Below are 23358 nucleotides of genomic sequence, written 5' to 3'. Positions count from 1 at the left end.
ATCAGAGTTTGATTAAGGACCAAGACTTAAGTTGTTATGGCTGCAACAAAATTGGAGAAGTATGTCTGAGAACCAAAGACTCATGGCACATGAATTTGCTGCTGTGTTTGTGGTGAAAATGCCAGCAAATTATTTACACTGATATCAGCAAGGGTCCTGTTGGACAAATATCAGTTTATGCGTTTGGAGGACGAGGCACATATGATTGACGCAGAAATAAGACTCCTCTACTTTTCTTATGTCAAAGGGGTAGTGAAGGGAGAAATAGAGGCGTCAAGGGTAGCTAGGAGAATTATTAAAAGTGCTGAACGGACAGACAGACAGGTGGACAGACACAGATAAGATTACAGATTAACATGATAAGCATGGCTTAAGTGGGGGTAAGACTGAGGTTAGGTGCACCATAACCCGGTTTAAGCTCCCAAGTGGTGGTTTTGCCACTGACCGTTCCAAGGCGGTGCCCCACTGTGTTCCTTTATTTGTTTGTTTTGTCCTTGTGTGTTTGCTTTGTGTGTGTGGTGTACGTGCGTGCGTGCGTGCGTGTGTGCTGATCGTGTGCGCGTCCGCGTGCTGGGATTGCGTTTGGGGAGGCTGCGTTTTTGGTACGTGACTTCCCTGTTGGATATTCCTCCTTGTTTTTAAAACAAGAGATGTGGCTCGGTAGAGATTTTGAGATTGAGACTGTGTACCAAATGATATTTAGACTAGTTAATCTTAAAATTGTTTCAATAGCGACATTGTTAGTATCACTGCTCACTGTGCATACTAAGGCATGTATGCTTATGCATGTAGAGTATTCAATAATATAAATGCATATGCTTTCCAATGAAAGTTCGCTATTTTCAATTCGTATACTTTTATCATATTGACGTTGTAATTGAAAAAGACAAGTGTTTACATGCGCGTTCCTTTTAGTACTTAGGGGGCCTACATACTGTTAATGCGTTCTATATACAGAGAAATATGTCTTACAAGTCGCTAGATTTTCTCATAAAATATTTGCTTTAAGTAACGGTTTTCATCTATGGCTGTATAAACCAAAGAAAAGTTAAACGAAAAAAGACAGTTCACAACATGAATATAGACTTAGTGCCCAAAAATACATGCGGTATGTCTCTGATGAAAACGTGATTCAAAACACGGCCACTTTAACTTACACATGTCAATCGTTTTCATTATTTCATAAAAAAAAAAAATACTCCTTAAAGCTTCGTTTTAGGACATGTATTCATAAGAAATATATCTGGCAAGTTCCGTGAAGCAAAAATCTCAAGCATTCATTATGAAACAACAGCAATTATTTTACTTACAATTCAGTATTTCTTGAGGACACACTTATCTTTAGTTGCGAGGTTCCGGTGCCTACGCTTCAGGGTACTGGGCATGCATGGTAAATTGCGCTGCGAGGTATTTTTATGGATTGACAGCGTGTATTAGCAGTTTTCTGTTAGAAATGTGGTTTTGGCTTGTGACGTCATTTTGTCCGTGAAAATGATTTATCGCATAGTGCGGCAATTTTCCTTTGATCTTTGCAGCATGTTATACATAGTAACACACATTATTACTACAAAACTGTGCTGATATCTTACAAAACTGTTGCGATATATATCAACACGGAAATCTCTATAGAGTTTCATAAGAAAAAAAGTGTTCCGATATATATCAGCACAGTAAAACTGTTCCGATATATATCGGAACACTTTTTCTCTATTGAGGTCCTATCAAGGGAGTATAATTTTTTCCTTTCAAAGAAAAGATGATTTTAGCTCCAATTTACAATTCACAGAGAAAGAATTGTCACAAACACCTACATTTATAAAGTAAAAGAATAAATAAACTAGAATATTTCAAAAACTTGATAGTTATTGTCAAATTCAGAAATACATGAAATATATGAAATTCTGAGATTTCTCAAATGTTTCTTTTTCTTTGATTTTTTTTACAAACAAAACAACAAGTTTTACAATATGTCTGGCCAATGAAATGCAAAGATTTAAAACCAATGCAGAAATTTGTTGGGTACTTTTATCTGGGGAACACATTTTCTAAAACAGAAGTTTTAGTGTTTCAGTCAGCGAGGCGCAGAAAGGGAATCAAAATAGTAAAAATAATAATAAACAAATTTAAATGAAAATAATATATAAATTTTAATGATAAACTATGCGATAAAACAGTTATAATATGTAGGGCTCGTGTGTTACCAGGATATATCAGAGCTAGGGGTACATCTCGTTATTTTTCTCTTCACATATCTGTCTCGGCCTACCGGCCTCGACGATATGTGCAGAGAAAAATACCCTCGATGTACCCCTAGCTCTGATATATCCTGGTAACACACTCTCACACATACTATAACTATTACTAATTGTGTGAAAGCATATATATTTGAAATTACCAAGACAACCCTCAACTTTTATGTCTTCATTAGAAATCACTCATAGAAGTTAAATAACCGTCCTGTACAGTCAATGTCAAACTGCGCTAATTTATTAGAATTCGTTTTAAGCCGTACATTCTAGTGCATAATTAGATTTTTGTACTTTTGTTCTTTAAATCCGCTAAAGAACTTCATTTTGTACGGCAGATGAATACTTTGAAAAGCAAATCCGAAAGCGTTTTCATTGGATGAGAATGGCGTGTTCCTCAAATCCGAGGATCTAATTGGACAGAGCTATTCAGCCTTGACACAAACTAATTTTGAAACAGAACGTGTGCGTTGTTCAGCACCTTTTTATTTTATCTTTCGGAGGGTGCATGTAAAAATATTTTTACGGAAATTCTTGACGGAAACACATAACAAAATGTATAGATCTACCAGCATTACTTACTAACCTAAGCTCTTACTTGTTTCTACTTGGACCAGGAGGAACTGACCAGCAACATTCTGATTTAAGGCAGCAACCAAGTGACACAGACTAACATTTACACTTAGACATTTTATTTCTGGTTTCTAACAATAATCTCATAAATAAATATTTACAACATATTTATTAGAACATAACCTTAAATAGCAAACAACTTGTTCCTTGAAATGTCTTTTCAGTTTTGAAGCTGGCCTATCTGTCAAGTCCACTCAAAGGCAGACCTAGCACAGTCATCGCCGTTTATTCCCAAAATGTAAGACAGTGATTACGCGTTACAATATATATATACATATACACAACAATATATACATATACACAACAATCATACATTTTTGCAACGTACGCTGGACAGCCTCTAATTTTGCTTACTGGACTCTTCCTCAATTTCAGTTTCACAGCCAATGTCCTCTGAAAAGGAATACACTGCTCTACATTGGCACCGTCTACCCGTAAAGTTCTCTCTTTGCTCTCACACTGCCTTGCATATGAATTTGATATCTAGATGTTGTATTGTTTCATAGGAGAAAATATGCCGTGTGGGATTGAATGCATTTACACGAGCAATTACAAATTCGCAAATAAGTTAACATATGCATGTTAACTTCTAATATGATCAAAATTTGAAGTGCACTTCAAATATTCCACCAGCATTCATACAAGTCGAATACTCGAAGCCAATTTAGAAGTGTAAATATATTCGAAAATATTTTGCGATACCCTTACAGATAGATACTCTTTAACTTTTGTACGAAAGACTTGAAGCAGTATTCATAAAGACATGCTGGTATACAACATGAGAATAAAAAAGCCAAAGACGAACGCAGTATTTAAAAATAGTATATCTTAAAGCTTTGACAACAATATTTAATCATTAGATACATAAATATATTCAACTCGGCTAAATATGTAAGTTAATTGTGTACGAAGAACTGGAATCACAATTAAATATCATCATCAATGATTAAGTAACAGGTATAATTGTTGAAGAAAACTTCGAGCTTTCGTAGCAGCATTACATACTGCGTTTACCTATATATTTATTTTATCTTTTTATTATATACCTATATAAATTTTGTCAAAAATACGGTTTGCATTTCACAAGTAAATATGACCGGCAGAAAAAGAAAATCCCTATTGTACACTTTTGTATTGCATGTTGCCGGACTGCTTTCATTTAATTTGCATTATCTGACACAATTCTATAAATAGCCCAAACAAAAACTTCACTCATTTCTATTTTAACATCCACACACATTGAATATTCCATTAGATAACAAGGAAATTCACTGATGCAAGCATCAAAGACGCCGCCAAGTGTTGTGTCTGAAGTACGTTTATTGCAATATGAGAAATCACCTAATCATTACTTTATTAGTCTGACCGGCTACAAATTATCAACATTAGCACATGAAACAATATATGTTATAAACTGTTTAAAACATGAAGAATAAACATAAAAGAAAAGTATTACCATGCAATACAAATCCTCTGCTTGCAATGACATTGACATCTCGAGTAGGTGGTCCCTTTACATACAAAATTAAAGTTATTATCACTAAGGCCAGCACATGTGAAATCTTATATGCAGGAGCGTGTGTATGAAGTTTCACAGAAATGCAGTTTGTTGGAAAATGAGGTTGTGTTAAAAGATAATTATTTCAAAGTTGTGGTTCACAGAAACCATTATTTTTATTATCATGTAATGTAATGAGTGTTTTCTGTTCATTGATGAAGTTTCATAGACCTTAGTCACCTACATTATAGTTTTCAGAATGCAGATTATACACACCATTTTACTGTTTCCGTTGCCAAAACAACCAAAAATTTTGTCCAAGAAAAGAATGATGTAACATGAGTAATCTCTATATTGCCCCTATTCACAAAGCATGGATCTTTCTTGTATACTTTTGGAATATCATAGAATTCTTTTTTTTTTCGGACGAACGATTAACTTGAAGTCCTCGTTGAACCGTAAATAAGACAAAAGGTTAAAAATAAGTTAACAGTGGCACTTCCTTCGTTCATTTCAACATATATATGCTTATTGATTCCTTTATTTAATTTGTTAATACGTTTTACAATGAATTTTATGCAGGCAAAGTGTAATTTTCCGTATTATTATTTTTTAATATTCTCCTCGAAGTTACTAAAATAGTATTGTAAAATACATGAGTGCTCACTTGTCCGCAATTCACACGTTGCGGTATATCTGCGGTGTGTTCTATTAATAGAAAATGAGATAGGTAAGTAGGTCATGCTAAGATCAGAAATAGAAAACTTGACTTACAGAGTAACCTCCCATATCAATAAATCGGATCAACATTTTGACGAAATTATAAATCAAAGAAATCTTTTCTGCTCTACAAATAAGGAGAGGAAAGACAGATAACGTTGTTTAATATCACATAATAAGTTGCATTACATACATTTTTTATGTTTTCTTTTTGCCATTTTTTGTTTATTCACTAAAATCTGTTGTGCATTATCGTTGGTCATTTTAAAAACTATTCACTGTGTTCAGTTTATTACTCCGAAACTATTCATTACCATCTTTACAGGGTCCGAAAAAAAGTGTATCCCATATAGGCTGATCACTACCAAATAGAATGTAAGCCTCCGCAGGTCTAGTCACAAGTAGTCCAAATATAAATAGTACTAATCTTTTTTCCTTTCCTAGTGCATTTTCTCGGCAGCAACGTGCTTACTTTTACCCTACCGCGTTTCAGTATGTATCACTTTGCATTCTATTGAAATCGGCATGTTCCTATCGCATGCTAGATAAAAATGGCGGCGTAAGAATTTAATGTCACGAAAAGAGAAACTGAAAGAAGCGAAAAGTAGTAAATTCAGCGGGTTGTATTTAACGAACTGTAGTTTTCTTATATAAAGTTAACACCCACTTTTCTTTTTTTTTTTTCTAAAGTAGCGATCTAGTTCTTTATGGGAATATAAGTCTCTGAAAATCTGATATGCTAGAAAATGTCGAAAAACCGTTATGAAGTGAGTGGATTTTATATGAAATAAAGAACAGCCGGATTTAGTGGTGTTCAGCCTATAAGGGGCAATACATGGTATTTTCTGAAACCCCTCGAAAATGAATGGAAATGCCATTAATCTATTCTTTATGATGTAAAACGGTAACAAATGACTGAAAACGCTTAAATTTCTTGTGTTTTTGGAATTTAGATCGAATTTTCGACCAGGTGGCACTATTTTGGTTCGTTTTAGGACCTAGTAAATGTCTTTTCTCGCATTTTAGCACTTCAGTTGTCTAAATAATATTGAAATTAGCATGTTTCTGAATGAAAATGACAAACATCGTAACGATTAAATGGATGTTAAATGTGAATTCCACGAATAAGGTAAAATAAATTGAAATATTGCTTGCACAGGGCTAAATTTTGCATATTTTTGGGGATGGGGGTGACCTGTAATGAATTGTCATTTCTCTATATTTTCTCATATTTTGCACCAAAACTAAGCAGAATCATTGTAAAATAGGTGTACCTTGAGAATGAATGCAAATTCATGGAAAAATCAAACAAAAAGTTTCTCTTATAGGCTGATCACTACCAAATAGAATGTAAGCCTCCGCAGGTCCAGTCACAAGTAGTCCAAATATAAATAGTACTAATCTTTTTTCCTTTCCTAGTGCATTTTCTCGGCAGCAACGTGCTTACTTTTACCCTACCGCGTTTCAGTATGTATCACTTTGCATTCTATTGAAATCGGCATGTTCCTATCGCATGCTAGATAAAAATGGCGGCGTAAGAATTTAATGTCACGAAAAGAGAAACTGAAGAAGCGAAAAGTAGAAAATTCAGCGGGTTGTATTTAACGAACTGTAGTTTTCTTATATAAAAGTTAACACCCACTTTTCTTTTTGTTTTTCTAAAGTAGCGATCTAGTTCTTTATGGGAATATAAGTCTCTGAAAATCTGATATGCTAGAAAATGTCGAAAAACCGTTATGAAGTGAGTGGATTTTATATGAAATAAAAGAACAGCCGATTTAGTGGTGTTCAGCCTATAAGGGGCAATCATGGTATTTTCTGAAACCCCTCGAAAATGAATGGAAATGCCATTAATCTATTCTTTATGATGTAAAACGGTAACAAATGACTGAAAACGCTTAAATTTCTTGTGTTTTTGGAATTTAGATCGAATTTTCGACCAGGTGGCACTATTTTGGTTCGTTTTAGGACCTAGTAAATGTCTTTTCTCGCATTTTAGCACTTCAGTTGTCTAAATAATATTGAAATTAGCATGTTTCTGATGAAAATGACAAACATCGTACGATTAAATGGATGTTAAATGTGAATTCCACGAATAAGGTAAATAAATTGAAATATTGCTTGCACAGGGCTAAATTTTGCATATTTTTGGGGATGGGGGTGACCTGTAATGAATTGTCATTCTCTATATTTTCTCAATATTTTGCACCAAAACTAAGCAGAATCATTGTAAATAGGTGTACCTTGAGAATGAATGCAAATTCATGGAAAAATCAAACAAAAAGTTTCTCTTATAGGCTGATCACTACCAAATAGAATGTAAGCCTCCGCAGGTCTAGTCACAAGTAGTCCAAATATAAATAGTACTAATCTTTTTTCCTTTCCTAGTGCATTTTCTCGGCAGCAACGTGCTTACTTTTTACCCTACCGCGTTTCAGTATGTATCACTTTGCATTCTATTGAAATCGGCATGTTCCTATCGCATGCTAGATAAAAATGGCGGCGTAAGAATTTAATGTCACGAAAAGAGAAACTGAAAGAAGCGAAAAGTAGTAAATTCAGCGGGTTGTATTTAACGAACTGTAGTTTTCTTATATAAAGTTAACACCCACTTTTCTTTTTGTTTTTCTAAAGTAGCGATCTAGTTCTTTATGGGAATATAAGTCTCTGAAAATCTGATATGCTAGAAAATGTCGAAAAACCGTTATGAAGTGAGTGGATTTTATATGAAAATAAAGAAAGCCGGATTTAGTGGTGTTCAGCCTATAAGGGGCAATACATGGTATTTTCTGAAACCCCTCGAAAATGAATGGAAATGCCATTAATCTATTCTTTATGATGTAAAACGGTAAAAAAATGACTGAAAACGCTTAAAATTCTTGTGTTTTTGGAATTTAGATCGAATTTTTCGACCAGGTGGCACTATTTTGGTTCGTTTTAGGACCTAGTAAATGTCTTTTCTCGCATTTTAGCACTTCAGTTGTCTAATAATATTGAAATTAGCATGTTTCTGAATGAAAATGACAAACATCGTAACGATTAAATGGATGTTAAATGTGAATTCCACGAATAAGGTAAAATAAATTGAAATATGCTTGCACAGGGCTAAATTTTGCATATTTTTGGGGATGGGGGTGACCTGTAATGAATTGTCATTTCTCTATATTTTCTCAATATTTTGCACCAAAACTAAGCAGAATCATTGTAAAAGGTGTACCTTGAGAATGAATGCAAATTCATGGAAAAATCAAACAAAAGTTTCTCTTATAGGCTGATCACTACCAAATAGAATGTAAGCCTCCGCAGGTCTAGTCACAAGTAGTCCAAATATAAATAGTACAATCTTTTTTCCTTTCCTTTGTGCTTTTTTCTCGGCAGCAACGTGCTTACTTTTAAACCCTACCGCGTTTCAGTATGTATCACTTTGCATTCTATTGAAATCGGCATGTTCCTATCGCATGCTAGTAAAAATGGCGGCGTAAGAATTTAATGTCACAAAAAGAGAAACTGAAAGAAGCGAAAGTAGAAAATTCAGCGGGTTGTATTTAACGAACTGTAGTTTTCTTATATAAAAGTTAACACCCACTTTTCTTTTTGTTTTTCTAAAGTAGCGATCTAGTTCTTATGGGAATATAAGTCTCTGAAAATCTGATATGCTAGAAAATGTCGAAAAACCGTTATGAAGTGTGTGGATTTTATATGAAATAAAGAACAGCCGGATTTAGTGGTGTTCAGCCTATAAGGGGCAATACATGGTATTTTCTGAACCCCCTCGAAAATGAATGGAAATGCCATTAATCTATTCTTTATGATGTAAAACGTAACAAATGACTGAAAACGCTTAAATTTCTTGTGTTTTTGGAATTTAGATCGAATTTTCGACCAGGTGGCACTATTTTGGTTCGTTTTAGGACCTAGTAAATGTCTTTTCTCTCGCATTTTAGCACTTCAGTTGTCTAAATAATATTGAATTTGCATGTTTTCTGAATGAAAATGACAAACATCGTAACGATTAAATGGATGTTAAATGTGAATTCCACGAATAAGGTAAAATAAATTGAAATATTGCTGCACAGGGCTAAATTTTGCATATTTTGGGGATGGGGGTGACCTGTAATGAATTGTCATTTCTCTATATTTTCTAAATATTTTGCACCAAAACTAAGCAGAATCATTGTAAAATAGGTGTACCTTGAGAATGAATGCAAATTCATGGAAAAATCAAACAAAAGTTTTCTCTTATAGGCTGATCACTACCAAATAGAATGTAAGCCTCCGCAGGTCTAGTCACAAGTAGTCCAAATATAAATAGTACTAATCTTTTTTCCTTCCTAGTGCATTTTCTCGGCAGCAACGTGCTTACTTTTACCCTACCGCGTTTCAGTATGTATCACTTTGCATTCTATTGAAATCGGCATGTTCCTATCGCATGCTAGATAAAATGGCGGCGTAAGAATTTAATGTCACGAAAAGAAAAACTGAAAGAAGCGAAAAGTAGTAAATTCAGCGGTTGTATTTAACGAACTGTAGTTTTCTTATAAAAAGTTAACACCCACTTTTCTTTTTGTTTTTCTAAAGTAGCGATCTAGTTCTTTATGGGAATATAAGTCTCTGAAAATCTGATATGCTAGAAAATGTCGAAAAACCGTTATGAAGTGAGTGGATTTTATATGAAATAAAGAACAGCCGGATTTAGTGGTGTTCACCTATAAGGGGCAATACATGGTATTTTCTAAAACCCCTCGAAAATGAATGGAAATGCCATTAATCTATTCTTTATGATGTAAAACGGTAACAAATGACTAAAAACGCTTAAATTTCTTGTGTTTTTGGAATTTAGATCGAATTTTCGACCAGGTGGGCACTATTTTGGTTCGTTTTAGGACCTAGTAAATGTCTTTTCTCGCATTTTAGCACTTCAGTTGTCTAAATAATATTGAAATTAGCATGTTTCTGAATGAAAATGACAAACATCGTAACGATTAAAGGGATGTTAAATGTGAATTCACGAATAAGGTAAAATAAATTGAAATATTGCTTGCACAGGGCTAAATTTTGCATATTTTTGGGGATGGGGTGACCTGTAATGAATTGTCATTTCTCTATATTTTCTCAATATTTTGCACCAAAACTAAGCAGAATCATTGTAAAATAGGTGTACCTTGAGAATGAATGCAAATTCATGGAAAATCAAACAAAAAGTTTCTCTTATAGGCTGATCACTACCAAATAGAATGTAAGCCTCCGCAGGTCTAGTCACAAGTAGTCCAAATATAAATAGTACTAATCTTTTTTCCTTTCCTAGTGCATTTTCTCGGCAGCAACGTGCTTACTTTTACCCTACCGCGTTTCAGTATGTATCACTTTGCATTCTATTGAAATCGGCATGTTCCTATCGCATGCTAGATAAAAATGGCGGCGTAAGAATTTAATGTCACGAAAAGAGAAACTGAAAGAAGCGAAAAGTAGTAAATTCAGCGGGTTGTATTTAACGAACTGTAGTTTTCTTATATAAAAGTTAACACCCCCTTTTCTTTTTGTTTTTCTAAAGTAGCGATCTAGTTCTTTATGGGAATATAAGTCTCTGAAAATCTGATATGCTAGAAAATGTCGAAAAACCGTTATGAAGTGAGTGGATTTTATATGAAATAAAGAACAGCCGGATTTAGTGGTGTTCAGCCTATATTCGACGCCGCCTCCTGGGCGGCGTCGAACAAAACAACAAACAATAAGGTGGAGGTATATATAAAAGGGTCTTACAACAGTAGCTAGATCATCTGGATTTTGTATTTGGCTCTCATGGAGTTTTTCCCGCTCCTCGTGTTATCAGACTTGGCAAAATTCACTCGAGCCGAATACAGCATCCCAGATCAAGTAACCCTATTGTATTATAATATTTAGACCTAACACACAGTATTGTTTATGGACACGAACGTCTTCATATTATGGTTACATATACTATGTAGTAATTGTTCATATTGTAAAATATAAAATTTGGAAACAGTATTGAAGTTGATAGTATGAAATTTAGGTCTAGTAAAGCTATACAGATATCAGTGAACCTTTACTGTAAAATGTCTGAAAACGAAGAACGGTCGAACTATCTTTCAGATAAGCTATACTGTTTTAGGCAACTCCGCCTACAGACGCAATTACAAAACATGCAGTCGTAACAATAACAGTGATCAGAAAGAAAACCCAAAACAAAATAAAGTCCAGCGAGTCAATCGCGTCCTCCCACGTGACATCGTCTGCTAAACGAGACATCATCACCGACATCTTCATTCCCCGGATGTAGGCACCATCACCTCCGCAGCATTTCCGAATTCTTATGCTGCGCACGCATCTGGTAATGCTCTGGAGTCCTCCGGGAACGGGAACATCTGTGTCCCGGCTGCTTAGCCGTAGTTCGGCAATAGTGATCAACGAAATCAAGGTGCTTACAAAAGTCATAAGGAAAAGGTAAGCAGAAAACGTTGACATTCTCTCGGAATTTTCCGGAAGTTCAGCGCTGATGATCGTCAAGAAAACAGCAAACGCTAAGAAAGCGGTAACTGCAAAGCCAGTTTTTTCCCCAGAAGCAACCGGAAGTGCAAATACGAATGGATTCAGAACGGCAAGCATTACGACCGGAACTAGAATGTTCAGTAGGTAAAACAATGGCTTCCGCTTCATTTCTACAGAAAATGTAACTCCAGAAGATGTATTTGTTGTGAATTCTGTCTCCGTTGTTTTTAGAAGCGTCCACTCACTATTTGCTCCGTAGAGCCCAGTGTTTAACCCCTCGGATCCCTTTTTAGCGAGTAATAGATCTTTTGGGTTACTCCAGATAACGAATTTCAACTCACATGTTGTTTTGTCGAAAGGGAAATAAGTTATTTCCACGTTACATGCACTTTCAAAGACCTGATACGGTCTCCATGTGACCTGGCCAGCTTTCGCTATTTTAACATTATGAAATGTGTTCCCAAGTCCTGTGAGAGATTCAAACCCGTTTTGCAGTGCCAAATCGGGCAACCAAATTTCATTTTGCGGGACAAGAATCTCATCAACAGCGGCGTTACTCCAACTGTCTGCAAGAACTTGGTCTGTCCAAGTTATATCCAAATAACCCGTAGTTTCTAGTTTTTGCTGCGAACTGTCAAAATTATTAATACTGACCAGATAGAAATCGAGAGTCACCTGGATGGCTTGAGACTGGTCACTTAACACGGGTCGAACGCGAGTATCGTAATTCGTAAATGTACTAGTAATATGAGTTTTCATCTCGGCTGCTGTAACGGAGTCCACACGTTTGACAAAAACGCTTAAAATACTGGTTAGAAATACAATATTTTTACATGAAAGTCCTTCCATTCTGGTTTTGTTGAAAAAGTATAATTCGTTCACATTAACTTAAATGAATCTTTTTGTGTATGGTCTATTGATTTCAATAATGTAGTACAAATGATTTTCCCTATAGATTTTATAACAGTTTAAGACAATGGTAATTTAAAAAGAAACTTGATAACGTGCAATAACACTTATGTTTTACACAACAATAATTGTTATTCTTTCTTGCATGAAAAATATAGGAACCAAATACGTACAAATGCGCTTAAATATCCTCGATGCCAATGTACACAACTGATCTTGCTCAACGTTATCAATTACAATTCCATTCAAAATTAACTGTCTGTGACGTTGTTAATTCGTAAAGTAATACACTAACCTTTTGTTTTCTGTGGATTAAAATAGAATTTGACTTTTATATACGCGCACTGTTTTCAACCTTATTTTAAAATTCAAGTTTGATATTTACATGAAACCATGTTGTTCTGTACTCTTCTAATTCTGTTTTGTGGAGTGTCGGTTAGGAATGTTGCGGAAGCAGTTACCGCTGCCGAGATGCGCACGCATCTAAGCACCACACTGTCATCGTCGTATTACACATACGTCCGGCCAGTACTTGATCAGTCAGCCGTTGTCGATGTGACGGCAGACTTGTATCTGATTGGAATAAATAGTTTCGATAACTCTGAGCAAAAACTGACAACAACTGCATACCTGGAAATAACATGGACGGATGAAATCATAGCTGCTAACTGGAGTGACACAAATGTGGACACTATTTATGTACCTCAGACAGATGTATGGATCCCCGATTTGGCACTGCAAAATGGGTTCAAAACACTATCAGGCCTTGGGGATAAGTTTTTATATCTCAAAGCAGAAAAGTCCGGCACAGTTACGTGGCGTCCGTATCAGGTGTTCGAAAGTGCGTGTGAAGTTGACGTAACGTTCTTTCCATTTGATAAAACAAGATGTGAATTAAAATTCGTCATTTGGAGCAACACGAAAGACAGCGCGACCATTAAAACTGGATCTGTAGGACTAAATACGGAGCTGTATGAAGCCAACTCTGCATGGAACTTACTGACTGCGACCTCGGCTGACTTCACAACGTCCAAGTCGACTGGCGTCACTTTTACCATAGAAATTAAACGAAAGCCTTTACATTACCTGATCAACATTATGGTTCCTGTAATCCTGCTTGGTGTCTTAAATGCTTTCGTTTTCGTTCTTCCAGCAAGTTCCGGTGAGAAGACTGGTTTCTCTGTCACAGCGTTCTTGTCCTTCGCAGTTTTTCTAACTATCATAAGTACGGAGCTTCCAAGAAATTCTACGACTGTGTCAACATTCAGCGCATATCTTGTTATTATGACACTGACAAGCACAGTAATGGTTGTTCTCACGATAGTACAGCTTCGGATCTTCAACCGCGCAGACGACAAGCCGATTTCCCGCTACTGGAATGGTATCGTCAGCTGCGTTCGGCGGGTACAGTGCGCGATATGCGTTGGAAGTGGTCACGTGGCTGTTGAGAAGGTTAACAATGAAGTATCCTGGCAAAGCGTGACACATGCGGTCGATTTCGTTGGATTCTGGGGTTTTATGGTGTTCATGATAGTATTCACTCTTACTATTTTGTTAGTCTCAACGATTGGCGGCAATACTTAGAAAAATCAAATTGGATGGCCGAACACGGACAGCCGATTCCCAATGTATCATTTTTGTGTTTTATGCATGTATGTCATTTTCTAAGAATAGTAAGCCTGGATCTCAATACTTGTGCGTATACGTTCACATGTAGTAAATAAGCGTCTGTTCACAATAATCGTGTTTTGAAATATCAGATGCAGGTTTTATACATCACACGCGTACTGATATGAAGACTAAAATACAATTGTACTCGTACCCATATGAGTATGAACTCACAATGTTTGTAATACCATCCAATGCAATACATTGAAATATACGTAATTGTTAATTGCTTTTATATATTTATCAATTCATCTCATTTTAAACATAATACTGTTTTAAAATAAGTGGGAAAATTGAACAAGAGTGGCAAACTGTCACAATATCCGGCCGTCACAGCAAATTATGTTTGACAAAACATGAAAAACCAGTACAGGAGGTCCAAGATGGTCCTATATCGCTCACCCGAGTTTCTTTGCTTGCTTGAAGAAATTTCTTTGCTAAAGCTTCAAAAACAAAAACCTAGGTGAGTAAGTCATGGTAAAGATTATTCAAGATAACAATTGAAACCTGTTAAAAATTATACAAGTGGTCCAAATCTCTTTGCTGTAGCTTCAAAACCAAGAAAGTAGGTCAGTATGTCAGGGTTAAGAATATCAAAGATGAGTATTGAAATCTGTATCAAAAGTTATACACGTGGTCCAAATTTCAATGCTGTACCTTCAAAAACAAGAAATTAGGTCAGTAGGTCAAGATTAAGACTATTCAAGATGAGTATTGAAATCTGTATCAAACATTATACATGTGGTCCAAATTTCTTTGCTGTAAATTCAAAAACAAGAAAGTAGGTCAGTAGGTCACGATAAGGACTATTCAAGATGAGGATGGAAATCTGTATCAAACATAATACAGGCGATGCAAATCTCTTTGGTGAAGCTTCAAAAACAAGAAAGTAGGTCAGTAGGTCACGATTAAGACTATTCAAGACGAGTATTAAAATCTTTATCAAACATTATGCTTGTGGTCCAAATTTCTTTGCCATTGCTTCAAAAACAAACAAGAGCTCGCAGAACACGAAATGCCCCCTTTGATGCATTCAGTAATTGCACAAGGAACAGGAATGATTTGGTCACTGTACACAAAAGTTCTACTGTTCTGGGTCAATGTAACCTTTGACCTATTGACCTCAAAATCTATTGGGGTCGTCTGCTGGTCATGATCAACCTCCCTATTAAGTTTCGTGGTCCTATGCCCAAGCATTCTCAAGTTATCGTATTGAAATCGTTTAACTGTTCCGGGTCACTGTGACCTTGACCTTTGGCCTATTGATCTCAAAATCAGTAGGGGTCATCTGCTGTCATGACCAACTTCCCTATCAACTTTCATAATCCTAGGCCCAAGCGTTCTCAAGTTATCATCCGGAAACGGTTTAACTGTTCCAGGTCACTGTAACCTTGACCTACTGACCTCAAAATCAATAGTGGTCATTTGCTGGTCATGATCAACTTCCCTTTAAACTTTCTTAATCCTAGGCTGAAGCGTTCTTGAGTTATCATCTGGAAACCGTTTAACTGTTCCGGGTCACTGTGACCTTGACCTTTGACCTACTGATCTCAAAATGTATAAGTGTCATCTGCTTGTCATGCTCAACCTCCCTATCAACACTCATGATCCTAGGCGTAAGGGTTCTCGAGTCATCATCCGAAAACCGTTTAACTGTTCCAGGTCACTGAGGCCTTGACCTTTGACCTACTAATCTCAAAATCAATAGGGGACATTTGCTGGTCATGACCAACCTCCCTGTCAACTTTTATAATCCTATGCCCATGCGTTCTTGAGTTATCACCTGGAAACGGATTGGCCTACAAATCGACCAACCGACATCTGCAAAACAATATACCCCTCCTTCTTTGAAGGGTGGGGTGGGGGGCGGCATAATAAGTCTATGTAACACATGGAACCTGTGACTCAGGCGCGACCTATTTTGACTCCAGGGTCATGATTTGAACAATATTGGTAGAGAACCACTAGAGCATGCCGCATACCAAATATCTAAGCTCTGGGCCTTATGGTTTCAGAATATTTTTTTAAGCTTTATCCCTATATATGCCAATGTAAAAACTGTTGAACCATGGGCACAGTCAATTTTGACCCCAAGTCATGATTTGAAAAAACTTGGTTAAGGACTACTATACAATGCTACATACCAAATATCAAAGCCCTAGGCCCTGTGGTTTTGTACAAGAAGATTTTCAAAGTTTTCCCTTTAAGTCTATATAAACCATGTGATCCCCAGGAGTATGCCATATTTGCACTGTATGCTGTCACGTGACCTGGTGTACGGCGAGAAAAATGCAAGATGGCGGACGTGGATATTGGGGAAAGGTAGGCTCCTCGTTTGTTCATTGATTTCTCTGTTAATATTTCCTTTAGGGGAGAATGTTTTGTCGTATAACACGGCACTGACATTTGTCTTTCATCGGTTGTATACCATTACCTCCGACAACGGCTTGAATTTCTAGACTTTGCTCCTGAATGCAATAAAAACAACTGAAAATAAATTTAAGCGAGGAGAGACTCGGTTTTTCGAATTTTCCATCCCTTTATTCCACGATTTCTGCCAAATTATGAAGTACACATAGGCTATGTACATAGACAAAACGTGTGTATCAGCCAGTTCACTGAAAACCGCATATTTGCTAAAAATATATTCGTTTTAAAATTTGCCAAGTGTACGGTCGGAAGGCCGAGGTTATTCTGTCAGTGTACGGTAAGACGACGCCCAAAAGTGTACGGTAAGCAGACAAAAAATCAAAGATTTTTCTACAAAATGATGTACGGAAAGAAGACAAAATCCTGACACGATCACCAGCTGCCTTACCCTAGAAACTTAGAAGGATTAATGTGGTCTATTTTTCGACATTAGTGCTGCCAATTTTCAATGTGTTTCCAAAGAATTCTCCAGTCTCTCTAAACCGTACAGAATTTTAAAGATTATTGAAAAATCAGAATGAACTTGTTTCTGTGTTTTTAGCTCATTTGAATGATGTTTAATATCTGCATATAATCTGATAGATATATTCTTTCATGCACTTGCTTTGGGGGACCTTAATTTGTTAGGAAGCAAAGTATGGAGAGATAACAGTATTGTGTTTTACCTGATCATGTGAGCTAACTTGAACAAATGAATATACAAGCTACAATTTTCTTTCGATTTATCACTGTATGTCAAAAACAGATGCCTGCATAGCAATTTGTTATCAGTTTGATTGTGATTCTGTCATATTTTTAAGTAAATAAGAGTCCAGTCATAAATCATCCTAACACAAGCTGTGTTATGGTTCGATTCACGGACTAGGAATATTTCCGCCAATTTTGTGAAATGTTCTTCCAAAAACATTGTCATAATTTTTAAGGCCGAATTTAGAGTAAATACTGGTCAAAATGTTCACAGAAAACATCACTAACTCTAAAATTGCCGAAACAGATAAAGGCACAGATAACAAAAACCGTAACACAAAAGTTTGAAAGATATTGCATGAATAAGGGTTCTGTTTTTGCAGTCAGAGCATACACCTAATAACATTAAAAACAACATAACGCAGGTATATACTCACATTTTCCGTTACAACTTTTATATTAAGTGGCCAAACTTGATTTCCAAAAGAGTTTGGAGCTCTTTACTCTTTAGTGGCATACCTACTATATCAATACTTTATCATTTTTATTGTTGTAAATTTATTTTCTCTATTACGAAATACTGAATTTCATTTTACATCAGAAGGCGCTAAAAAGCCACTTTTTGATCTCTATCATGTCTATGTTGATTTTATTAAGGACGTACGAGCGGTTTTTTCCATGATAATCCGCCATTTTGAAAAATGTTTCTTCGAGCATTGAATTTTAACAAAAGTTTTGCCAAAAATTAAGGCTAAATAATTAAAATTTGACTAATAATGTACCATTTAACAAAATAGATTCTACTTTTTGTAAAAAAAATTCACCCTTATTTTTGGCTGGCATTTGCTTAAAATTGACGTAACATTTACAATGGGGTAGAGGTAGGTAATTTCAAATATCTAACAAAGTAGATCAGGTTTGGTTTTGATATTTTCCTGACTGATACATATAACAATAAGCTATAACTGAAATAAAAGTTTTCAAGACAACACTTCATTTTATCTAGAAAAATGTTCTCTTCAAAATGTTTTCTTCATAAATCTCTTAGATACACAGTGACCCCAACCATTTTTCTTTCCGTTTTGAAGCATTTTTGTGTGTCATTAAAGCTGCAAAATATGTCAGAATTTTTCTGTAGATCTAAATGTAATTTTCCATTGAAAATAAAGTGGGTGGGGTAATTATGTCATGTAAAAATGAAAGAGATGTGTTAGTGACATATTTATGCTTATATAATGCTGACATCACATTGTATTCATATCAACCTGTAAGACATGAAATCTCTATAGCATTAAATGGGATATTACATGTTTTATAAGGTACCACCATCGTTGACTTGTGTTTTTTCTTCTCTTGTTTGTCTTAGAAACTAATATTCGTCAAGCTCACAGAGTATGAAAAAAATCTTAACGTTAGAAAAAATTCGCTCCTACATCCTTAAACATTAATGGTAGTACCTACAATGTGTTAAATATACCTACGGAAAGGTGTTCATTTAAATTTCAACATACTATCATCAGTATAACTGTATTTTAAAGCACATTTCAGTAACTGATCTTATTGAAAATCAACACCTGGTCTTGTCTAAGCCGATACGTCAAAATACATTTCAAATGTCGATCATAATTTCATAAATAACTTCTCAAATGGCGACTCCAAAGTTTCTTCTAAAAGAGCAGCATGCCATACTTTAAAATCGTGTTAAATATTAAAAATAAAATTGTATTTGTACGAAGGACTCACATAATTATGACATAAGTGAGCTCAAATGTTCAGGTAAAAAAAAAACACTACAAGGTTAGAATCCCTCTGTACTTTCCTTCCCAACGAATTAAAATCGTCTAAAGAATAGATCTATCAGATTATATGCCAATATATTTATCATCCAAGACGATTCTGTGTCAAATGAGCTTAATACAGAAACATAGTTTTTCAATAATCTTTAAAATTCTGTTGTTTTGAAAAACATTGAAAATTGGCAGCACTAATGTCGAAATATCGTCAATAAATGATCGTGTCAGGATTTTGTCTTCTTTCCGTGCACCATTTCTTAGCAAGATCTTTGAATTTTTGTCTTCTTACAGTACACTTTTGGCCGTCGTCCTTCCGTACACCGATAGAATAACCTCGGCCTTCTGACCGTCCACTTGGCAAATTTTAAAACAAGTAGTTTTTTAAGAAATATGCGGCTTTCTGGGAACTGGCTGATACACACGCTTTGTCTGTGTACAAAGTCTATGTCTACTTCATAAACTGGCAGAAAATACGAAAAACCGAGTCTTTCCTCGCTTAGATTTACTTTCCGTTGTTTTTGTTGCATTCAAAGGCAAAGTCTAGAAAATCGAGACGTCGTCTGAGGTAATGGTACACAACCGATGAGACAAATGTCAGTGCCGTGTTATACGACAAAACATTCTTCCCTAAAGAAAATATTAACAGAAATCAATGAACAAACAAGGAGCCTACCTTTCTTGAATATCCACGTCCGCCATCTTAACTTTTTCTCGCCGTACACCAGGTCACGTGACAGCATACAGTGTATTTGACCCTAGCAGGATAATCTGGACAATCATGGTAGAGGACCACTAGATGATGCTACATACAAAATATCAAATCCACAGGCCCTGTGGTTTTGGGCAAGAATATTTTCAAAGTTTTTCCCTATATAAATCTATATCATTCACGTGACCCCCAGGGCAGGGCCATATTTGACCCTAGGGGAATAATTTGAACAATCGTAGTAGAGGACCACTAGACGATGCTACAAACCAAATATCAAAGCCCTAAGACCTATGGGTAAAACACACAATCACTGACCACAATAGCTCACCCTTGAGCACTTCAAGCTCAGATGAGATAAGGACTGCACCAGTTTCCGGACACTTTATATAATCGCCTTATATCAAAGAAATAAAGGTAAATAACAACAGCTCAATGGAGACAGTGCAGATCTACGGAGTTCGATTCTCAGGCACAGAGTTTGTTCTCCGTGGTAATTTGATAAAAGACATTGTGAATAATATCATTTGTCACCCACCACTGATTCATGTGGGGAAGTTGGCAGTTATTTGCAGTGAACAGACCTGTACTGGTACAGAACTAGGAACACTGCTTAGGTTAACTGCCCACTATTACATAACTGAAATACTGTTGAAAAACGGCTTTAAACCCAAAACAAACGAAAGAAACAAATAACAATTTTCAATCATTTTATTTCAGTTGATAGCAAAAAACAAAGTTATTTTCAAACATCTGTAAAATGTATTTAAACTAACACTTTTCATAATCAGAGATAACCAGTGGTATTTTTAGTAACTCTTCAAAAACATCAAAATAATTGCAAAAGAGCTAACAACTTGCTTTGAGAATTTATACTTACTTCATTTGAGCCACGCCATGAGAAAACCAACATAGTGGCTTTGCGACCAGCATGGATCCAGACCAGCCTGCACATCCGCGCAGTCTGGTCAGGATCTATGCTGTTCGCTAACGGTTTCTCTAATTGCAGTAGGCTTTAAAAGTGAACGGCGTGGATCCTGACAAGACTGTGCAGATGCGCAGGCTGGTCTGGATCCATGCTGGTTGCAAACCCACTATGTTGGTTTTCTCATGGTGCGGCTCATTTCTATAGAAACTTTTTAATAAGCAGTCATATTCTCCTACTAATAATCTAAATTTTCCAGCAGGGTATTTTTTCAATCAAGATAAAATTAAACTGGTTGTTTCAAAGCCAACAGTTAAGTTTGATGCAGAAAGTTTCAGCACCTCTAAGAAGTTTAAGGTGCAAACAATAACACATAAAACAGACTTATTCGTGTTTCACTGTCATTGTCATCATTCCTATTACTGGGAATTTTTCAGGTAGCTGCTAAATTTCTAAAATCGACTGGTCTATCATTCAATTTGGGCTACACCACTTATTATTCAAAAGAGTGTTCACTAAAAACTTTACTGACTGGATAGGAAAGTGCAGATCATGATCAGCCTGCACTGGTCTGCACAGGTCACAATGAAAAAATCACTTGCCCCTAGCATGCTAAAGGTTAAACCACTGGAGACGTGTTTATTCTTCACACAAATTTAGCTGATCTACAGTCATTGCAATTTCAAGATTCACTCTAAATGTCTACATACTTTGGTCCAAATCATACACTACGAATCAATGATTTTTCTTTCAAATAAATTACTCAGTTGAATTTTCTTTTTTCTTACATCTATCTCAACTTCAGTTAAAGTTGCTATCTTGATATAAACAAAGTTTAACTGATATTTAAACATTTCAATCCAGTCATTCAACTTCCAATGCTCTAATTTCAACTATTGATTCTTGTTATTTTAATTGTTTCCTTCCATCTCCACTGCCTTCTGTGATATTGATTTACAACTTAAATCATTCCTACAGAAACTTGTTAATAAACAGTGACATTTGATTGTAAACGGCAACTTCTGCTCGAATCCATAAATTAATCCAAACTGTCTGACTTACACTCTTCATCTAATAGTGACTTTGTCATATGCAGATGTCTCTAGTGGAATTAGTTTTAGTTAAGACATATCTTACTGAATGTTTTTCATTCATGGTCAACAGACGGCAGTATTTACTCCTCTGCAAATGCTTCTTCCAACTTTTCTCTGAAATACAGAAGTTTTATAGTCAACCTAAATAATTACAACCACACTTTGTTCGCTTGGACTCGTATCATTCAAACACCACTCTTCACTAGAATTATTCATGTCCTGGCAAAATTCCTTTATAGTGCCTTTTGTCTGATGGCTCAAACTACCAATAACTCGCACAAATTTTGCTGGTCCCATCAAGTTCAAGTGAATGAAGTTCCACTTAATCTTAAGCAGTCGATAGGTTGATCAATTTCCACTTTTTTCAAATATCTACAAAAACAATCATTACTTCTTTACTTTATTTGATGATGGATTGTAAAAAAACTTTCAGGACACCTTAGTTAGCATAAAAGCCACATTTCCATGCAAAAATTTTGTATCTTTTCTTTTTTTTCCTGCAACTACTTTTTCCCAATTTTTGTAAAGGGAAAATACATTTTGCAGCTATTAAATTGAATTTTGTACAGATATATTAAAATATTTGAGCCGCACCATGAGAAAATCAACATAGTGTATTTGCGACCAGTGGATCCAGACCAGACTGATCTGGATCCATGCTAGTCACAAATGCACTATGTGAGTTTTCTCATGGTGCGGATCAAATGTTTACTTACAACTGAGACGTGTCTAGACATTCCTGTAGGATACTTTCATTTTCTGAAAAAACTTTACTCGCAGCCTGTACCATGGGGATTCGAACAAGTTCTGGTAGGTTGCAGAAACTCTGTTACAATAAAATAAAACATCAAGCAAGTCACAAACAAAGCAGCAAAGAACTGGTAGAAGGAGTGATGGTTTTTTTCCAATATCTGGAAAATAATTTTCAATATGTTGCAGATACAAGTAAAATGGTGCACATAAGTCTCTATATTGTCCAGATGTTAAATGTCTACTTTTTATCAACTTTAAACCCACAGGCCTCCAGATCATTTGACAACAAAACAAAAGGCGAAAATTTTTAGGTATCAGGACATCAATGCTACCTATATCTTTTAAAAAAGTTTTGAAACTTATTTACTGACAGATTATATATTATGGAATCACAAGAGAACTAGCTGTTTTTACTAATTTTTACATTGAAAATTGAAAAGTGTTTGCAACATACTGCTTTAATTATAAATACAGTCAATATTTCAAACTTGCTTATCTAAAAAATCCAGCTATCTTGAAGGCATTTTCAAGTTCCGTCCAGAAAACGAATGCGCAAAATATCATATTTTAAGTGGAATTTGGTATCTCGAAGTAAAACTCTCGATCCCTCAATATCCGAGATTAAACTGCATCTATATATCCGAGATTAAATTGCATTTATATATCAGAGATTAAACTGCATCCATATTTAACAATCATTAAAAATGTATTCCATCCTGGTGTACTGGTCAAGAATACAGGAAAGATTCAATTACCAAGGCGGCCCAGGTTTGATTTCTGGCTTGGGCA

At 35.6% G+C, this 23358-nt stretch overlaps 3 protein-coding genes across 3 annotated transcripts in view; 1 reads left to right on the top strand and 2 right to left on the bottom strand.

The window, feature by feature from the left end:
* Window positions 1-10307: 10307 nt before the first annotated feature.
* LOC123547482 (acetylcholine receptor subunit beta-type acr-3-like) lies at window positions 10308-12609 on the bottom strand. Its single transcript, XM_045334630.2, has one exon. The coding sequence runs from the start codon at window positions 12451-12453 to the stop codon at window positions 11224-11226; it is 1230 nt and encodes a 409-aa protein (XP_045190565.1). The 5' UTR covers window positions 12454-12609; the 3' UTR covers window positions 10308-11223.
* Window positions 12610-12906: 297 nt separating this feature from the next.
* LOC123547483 (neuronal acetylcholine receptor subunit alpha-2-like) lies at window positions 12907-14097 on the top strand. The gene has a single exon (XM_053550652.1). The coding sequence runs from the start codon at window positions 12907-12909 to the stop codon at window positions 14095-14097; it is 1191 nt and encodes a 396-aa protein (XP_053406627.1).
* A 6393-nt stretch (window positions 14098-20490) lies between these two features.
* The window catches only part of LOC123546302 (pentatricopeptide repeat domain-containing protein 3, mitochondrial-like), a 65184-nt gene continuing 62316 nt past the window's right edge, over window positions 20491-23358 (bottom strand). The window contains exons 22-23 of the mRNA XM_053551725.1: window positions 22533-22642; window positions 20491-21930 (exon numbers count right to left, since the gene is read on the bottom strand). Coding sequence (XP_053407700.1) covers window positions 21897-21930; window positions 22533-22642 — 144 coding nt within the window. The 3' untranslated portion in view covers window positions 20491-21896. The remainder of the gene's footprint in view (window positions 21931-22532; window positions 22643-23358) is intronic.

Source organism: Mercenaria mercenaria, chromosome 9 (genome assembly GCF_021730395.1).
Source record: "Mercenaria mercenaria strain notata chromosome 9, MADL_Memer_1, whole genome shotgun sequence".
Lineage (NCBI taxonomy): Eukaryota > Metazoa > Mollusca > Bivalvia > Venerida > Veneridae > Mercenaria > Mercenaria mercenaria.
Note: the sequence above shows the minus strand (reverse complement) of the source record. Positions and strands in the feature narration are given on the sequence as shown.

Bases quoted from the DNA above. Each gene is read 5' to 3' on its own strand.
- LOC123547482 (XM_045334630.2), bottom strand. From the start codon at position 12,453: ATGGAAGGACTTTCATGTAAAAATATTGTATTTCTAACCAGTATTTTA.
- LOC123547483 (XM_053550652.1), top strand. From the start codon at position 12,907: ATGTTGTTCTGTACTCTTCTAATTCTGTTTTGTGGAGTGTCGGTTAGG.